This window comes from Stegastes partitus, unplaced genomic scaffold (genome assembly GCF_000690725.1).
Source record: "Stegastes partitus isolate 25-593 unplaced genomic scaffold, Stegastes_partitus-1.0.2 Scaffold76, whole genome shotgun sequence".
NCBI classification, from domain to species: domain Eukaryota; kingdom Metazoa; phylum Chordata; class Actinopteri; family Pomacentridae; genus Stegastes; species Stegastes partitus.
The window spans coordinates 837,344-844,015 of record NW_007577807.1 but is presented as its reverse complement, the minus strand read 5'-3'; the positions used below and the strand labels follow the sequence as shown (position 1 = coordinate 844,015).

The following is a 6,672-nucleotide window of genomic DNA, read 5'->3' as shown; positions in this document are numbered from 1 at the left end:
TTGTTGCTGCTGAGTAATATTACCTTCTGTCATGGCCTATAAATAGATGTTCCTCTTTAAATGATTGATGTGTGTGCATATGGGTAAAAGACAAATTAAATGGCACTTCTGCTAACGGTTTATCTTTTAATGTCGTGTGGAGGGCAATAAAAATAAGTGAGAGGAAGAGACAGTGAGTTGAGAATATGGTGAATTCTGTTTCTGTGAGTTCTCAGTGTGGCTGTCTTCTGTGTTGCAGGGGGACGGACGCTGGACTCGACTCCAAGGACTCCAAGCCGACCTGTCACTGGACCTCTACTCCTGCCTGTGCTGCTGTAAATGGCAGAATGCTCACCTCCAAAGAGATGGAAACCCTCATCACTGACTGGCTCGTCTACCTGCTGAGAAGTGGCGCTTAAAGATGAAATCCTTACTGTTTTCTTCTTCACTGCAGCGGCTCCTGACAGGACCTTTGTGAGGAATACTTTCCATATTGTGAGGAATATTTCTCAGACTTCCCTTCACCGAGCTGGAGGAAGCTAATGGCTGCTACGTTTCCACTGGATGGTTTGCACCGCCTGGGTTTTAAACGGGATCATTAGCGACCGCGACCTTCGTCTGCTCCGGGATTACCCGCCTGCTTATGCCTGTGTGTGAATGTGATTGTGTGTTTGTGTTTGCATCTGCATGGCATAAGTGAGAAACAGAAAATAAGGATTTTTTTCACTCAGAGAAGACAAGAAAAGACACCGCAAACAAGTTGAAAAGGAGGAGTAGCAGCCATGTCCCAGTGGAGGCACCATTCGAGGACTGGTTGTCGGCTACTTCAGACTACTGCCAAGAGCGGGAGCAGGAGGATGGGTTGTGTGGGGCTGGAGGGTTCCTTAAACGCCTGCTGGTGGATGTCCACTCTAATATGGCTGGGACTGCTGCTTCTCCAGGCGTGTCCGGCGGCCGTGTCGGCACAGAAACTCGATGAGAACGACCCGGTGGTCACCACCACCATCGGCAAGCTGCGCGGCATCAAGAAGGAGCTCAACAACGAGATCCTGGGTCCTGTCGTTCAGTTTCTGGGAGTCCCGTACGCCGCCCCACCCACGGGCGAGCGCCGCTTCCAGCCGCCTGAGCCTCCGTTGTCGTGGCCGGACGTCCGCAACGCCACGCACTTTGCCCCCGTGTGTCCTCAGAGCATTGTGGAGGGCCGCCTGCCGGACGTCATGCTGCCGGTGTGGTTCACCAACAGCATCGACGTGGTGTCCACCTACGTCCAGGACCAGAGCGAGGACTGCCTCTATCTAAACATCTACGTCCCCACTGAGGATGGTGAGTTAGCCTGGGTAGGATGGGTGTGGGGCCAGCGGGAGGCGGGGCGGAGGGACTTAAACCCACAACCTTCTGGTAAAGAGAAGATTGTGCTGTTGGGGGTTTGTCGTTGCCTACGTGAGAGTGCATTCCTGTCTCTGTCCCTGTACGTCTCCCGGCAGACGGAAAGCATGACTCTGTGCATGTTTAATGTGCATGACACTACTGATACAACATGAGTGAGGAAGCGTGACTTGTGAAAGAGGATGTGCACACGTGTGAGTTGCATCCATTGAGGCCACTTTATCCTCTTTTCATTCCTCCCCACAGCTGTCCTCCATGTTTTTTTTTTTCTCCTTCCTGACCTTTTCTCCTCCAGCTCCATCCTGTCCGTCTTGCCTCTGTAACCGATTCCCCTCTCATCCCCGGCTCCTCGTTCTCCTCATTGCTCTATTTGCCCTCCTCTGCGGGCGCCCTCCCTTCTCCCCTCTCCCGTGTCTGTAGCTCATCATAGCGTATTGTGCTCTGCCACAATGGCTACAGTTCATTTAACAAGACAGTCGTTGTCATGATCATCACCGATTGATTTGGCTGACTAGCTGAATGACTGGCTGGCTGACTGATAGACTGAATACTGCTCTGATTGAGCTGGTGTGATTCATTCTTTCTTTATTTCCCCCCTTCCTTCCTCTCTAAGCCGTTTTCAATCAGCTCTGTGTGTGTGTGTGAGTGTGTGTGTGTGTGTGTGTGAGAGAGAGAGTTTGTGTGTGAGTGTGTGTGTGTGAGTGTGTGTGTGTGTGTGAGTGTGTGTGCATGCCAGCTCCTGTGTGCGTTGCGCGTCCAGGGGCTCCATGTTATTCTTTAGTTTTCTATTCATTTTACAGTCAAAAGAATATCCAAGGAATGTGCCAGGAAACCGGGCAAGAAAATATGTAGACAAGGAGGTATGTATAATCTGAATGCAAACCATACAATGCCACAGAAAGAAGAAACACCCTAAAAAAAACAACAACAACAGCAAGACGAAAACAAGAACAACTGTGCGGTACAGTACCGAGAAGAGTCACCAGATCGAGGTCTACGAATTATTCCGGTCTTGACTCGGGGCATCTGCTGGGTTTCAGAACGCTAAAGCTAAGAGACAGGACCTTTTAAACGCTACCTCTAAGTGAATTTAAGATCAATTTAAAACACCTAAGTAGGAAAGTCAAGATGTCACAACCAGTCTTCTTCTGGCTGAATATTCTTCATGCATTTCAGAACGCTGAGCGAGCCGAGCCGGCGGGACCTTTTCCAGATCCGTCGGCCCTCGCCAGGCGTCTTCTGCAGATGATGCCGGCGGCACATTTTGCCGCTAAAACCCAGAATCAGACGTGTAATTGGTAGACCTTGTGACGACGAAGTGATGGCTGAGGTGTGTTGTTCTGATGTGTGCTCCCATTGGTCAGCAACAGCGGGAGATTTGATTGGCTGCCAGACGGGAGGTCAGGAGGTGTGCAGTAATGGTGGTTGATGTGCGGCGAGATAGCGGCGCATTAGATCAGGCACACTGTCGCAAACACACACACACACACACACACACACACACACACACACACACACACACACACGCACACACACGCTGGCAGTGATGTAGTTGTATGCAGTGTTAAATAAGATGAGCTCAGGCTGGACCTCGGCTGTGTAATCTCCATTAAAAGAAAGCAGAGTTGTGTTCAGGTTGGCTCGGGCGACTGTATCAAGCACTGTTTCATCAAGATAATGCCCTCCACCTCCTCTCCGTCTTCCTCTCCCAGCCTCTCCCTTCCTGGATGCGTTGTCGTGCGCAGACATGTTTGTGAGTGTGTGTCTGTTTGTGTGCGCAGAGAGAGAGATGCTGACAGTGTCCTTGATAAGGTCTGGGTGTTAATGTCATTGTCTTGGCAGCAGCCTGCATTATCATTTATTCCTCTCCCCCTTCTCGCCACACAGACACTTGTACGTTGTAACCTGGCCGCCCGTCTCCTCCTCTCTCCCCATCGCTCCTCTCCTGTCGCCGTCGTCTTTCCTCGAACGTGTTGCACAGGCAAACACACAGACAGGAAATGCACTTAAACTGGGAGATTATAGAAGCTTACATATTAGTCACACAGCATGGAAAATCCTCATTTAGAAACCCAGACCCAGACAATCTCTTGTGGATTCTCTCATTTTATGATAAAGGGAGATTAGGTCCAGAAAACAATGTATCTCGCGCCGAAAAAGAACAACAAGATGGCAGATCTGTGGCTTTGTGGCGGTACAAGCTGCTTTGCTTGGATTTGTGGCGTTTGGGGGGAAAAACAAAAACAGAAACGTCAGGGAACTCTCAACTTGTTGTGTTGTAGCTGTACAATGTGGACTTCATTTGGACTGATCTGGTCTCCTACATGTGACCCATCTGCACGAGGTCAGTGGCATTAGGAGATACAGGCCGAATCAACACGTGATAGCAGATGTTGGTTTATTACTGAGATCGGTCCATTTAGCCGTGTTCTACATGGAGGTAACAGATAGTATTATATCGCTGTCAGATACCGTCAGGCGCGTCACATATATGAACATGTTGGATATTAACAACTTTATTTTAGGATTTCAGCTTGAAGACATTGATGTTTGTGTACAGGATGGGATGTAGACAGTATTTACAACGTGTACGGTTTCGTAGCCATTTGTGTGATTGTGGGATTCAGCTCACTGGAAATCGTGTTTTTAACTTTTAAAAACTGCTCTGCCTCGAGAGATGGTTCAAGACTCTGACGGATTAAAAGGACCTGAGTAAAAGAAATACAAACTACATGAGGGACGGCTGGCATGAAGCAGCTGAGTTCATGAGAAGCCCGTGCATTGGTTGATTTACTATGTTCAGTGATTTTCAGACTGCAGTAGAATCAGCTTTTTTCTTAGTTGCTATTCGTCCCTGTGGGCATGTCTTGCATCACATGGACGCCACGGCGCAGCGTTCAGGGGACCTAGAGTCCATTCTGCAGCGATTCTGGAGAGACGGCGGCTATTTCTGTGGATCCGTTTAGAACTGGAGTCATTATCAGTGACATGGTAGTGCAATGCAGCGGCGCATGGACTGAGTGGACGGATCATGGTGAGTGACTGGGTAATTTCATGGCTGGATGTGTGCAGCCACAGGAACGCGTTCTGTAACAAGGCTGGATGGGAAGAAATAAATGTGGTAAAGAGTCATTATCAATCAAATCAACGGTGGCGTGTCTGTTTTAAAGGAGGCACAATCAGAAAGGAACGGTTTATATGTGATGTCAGCAGAAGGGAACAGACTTCCTGGTGCTTTCAGGTGCAGAACTACCGCAGGTGAACATGAGGAACCGTAGCTTTTATCTGCTGGGGTGGAAATTTGGAACTTGTGGATCTTATGACGCTTCCAATGTCTTAAGTATCCTTTAATCAAGATTTGGAAAGACTGAGCGACTTACTAAGACATCAACGCCGTTAAAAACATGTGGTAGACACATATTTGCGTTGTCACAATCTGCTCAAATAAATCGACTTTTACCCGGGACCATCTCGTCCTTCACGTCACGCTCATGCTCAGTTTTAAATCCTTGAAGAGACGCTTTAATTCCCATTTTGGTCACCCAATCTGGGCTGCAGGTGGATCAGTGGTTAGCACCGTTGAAGGTTGCCGGTTCACGTCCCGGTGAGGACACCCGGGATCTTCCTACGTGGAGTCTCCATGTTCTCCCCGTGCAGCGTGGGTTCTCTCCGGGTTCTCCGGCTTCCTCCCACAGTCCAGAAACATGCTGAGGTTAATTGGTGATTGTAAATTGTCCGTAGGTGTGAATGTGAGTGTGCTTGGTTGTCTGTCTCTAAGTGTAGCCCTGTGATAGACTGGTTACCTGTCCAGGTGAACCTGCCTTCACCCTGAGTCAGCTGGGATAGGCTCCGCCCCCCGTGACCCTGGTGAGGATTAAGGTGTAGAGATGATGGATGGATGGATGGATCACCATCTAAACTTCACTTTTAGTTTCACAGGAATTCATCTGATTATTCATAGCTGCACCTGTTGATCTTTATACCTGTAAACACCTGATTCTGCATTTGCTTGTAGAAAGCTTTGATAAGTTACCTTAAAGATGAACCCAGGTTGAACAGTTCTCACTGCATCGTTAAACTCCGACGGCGGGAAGAAGTTTGCTTGCAACAAAATAAATCACATTTGAAAGGAATAAAGAAAAACAAAGTGGAAGGAGGAGCAGGAAGAGCGCCAGCGATGGGCAGTGATGAGGAGCAGTGGGAGAAGGCACACAAGAAGTAATATTACTAAGAATGATAAAAACAATGAGAAACGAGGACACAAAGAGCCAAACCACAGGGCAGCGGTGAAAGTGAGTGAGCCGGCGTGTAATTGCTGTGGGACTCGTCTCTTTGTCCTCATAAGGACTATTGTGTCGTCCTGTGCCACGCCGCTTCAAACAAGTCTTGTGTGGTTAAAAGTGGTGTTTTTGATGTGTCTGTGCCGGAGCGTGGTCATTAAGCTATCGCATGCTGGGATAGTGGTCTCTTTGTCGAGATCAGAAGCAGCAGCGGCGCCGCGGTTGGTCCTCTTCGCGCTCTGCAGCAGGAATTCACAGCTCACTTTTAAAATTGAAATAAATGAATATGGGTGGCCTAAAATTCAAATGTAAGCCGTGGGTCAGGTTAGGAGAAAGTCAACGTGATGCATGAGTCAGACGCAAAGCTCCAGCGTTTACGGCTTCGTATCAAACCTCCGTGCTGTTGAACCAGACACGATGACGTCAGGTCCGGACCGGTGGCGGCCATGTTTCACCGTGTTTTTGATTAAATAATCAGAAAAATAATCAACAATGATTAAAAAAAAAGGCTTCTTGCAGCCCCAGTTTGTGATCAAAGCTGCGCTGTAGCGTGTTCGTTTGCAGCATCTTTTTGGAATATTTGTGTTGATGTCCATCCTGTAATTAGGAAAACTCTCTCTCTGCGTTTACATTTAGTTTGCAGGAGACAGAGTTGTCTGACACTCGGTTACAGTTCTGCTTTGCCCCATTTGTCCTCCTTTCTTGTTTGCTGTTTGTGTTTCACCTGAACCCACGGCTGACTCAGCGGTGAGGCATCATGGGTAACAGAGAAGCCCAAACTGATGGAGGTGACAGTGGGGGAGGTGGGGCTGTCCAATAACATGCACATTATTACATTTCAAATAATAACAGAGCATTTATGAGGCATCACAAACTGACATTAGGACAGAGCATGATGAGGAAATTAGATTTGTTTTCTTCAATAATCAGTTAGTTTCCTCTCAGTTTAGCAGCTCATGTAAAGAGTGTTTATCACTTTGTTCTGTGTCTTAAATGCACCGACAGTACAGGACATGTTTAAAGTTCA

The 6,672-nt window shown here is 48.0% G+C and overlaps 1 protein-coding gene across 8 annotated transcripts in view; it reads left to right on the top strand.

The window, feature by feature from the left end:
- The first annotated feature begins 873 nt into the window (after window positions 1–873).
- Window positions 874–6,672, top strand: part of nlgn1 (neuroligin 1) — a 287,188-nt gene continuing 281,389 nt past the window's right edge. For 3 of the 8 annotated variants that reach the window (XM_008276540.1, XM_008276538.1, XM_008276539.1), the window contains exon 1: window positions 874–1,302. In XM_008276540.1, the coding sequence (XP_008274762.1) occupies window positions 882–1,302 (421 nt within the window). In that variant the 5' untranslated portion in view covers window positions 874–881. Of the gene's footprint in view, window positions 1,311–2,165; window positions 2,226–4,535; window positions 4,566–6,672 lie in introns of all 8 variants that reach the window. The other 5 variants (XM_008276542.1, XM_008276543.1, XM_008276541.1 and 2 more) reach the window with 4 other exon arrangements.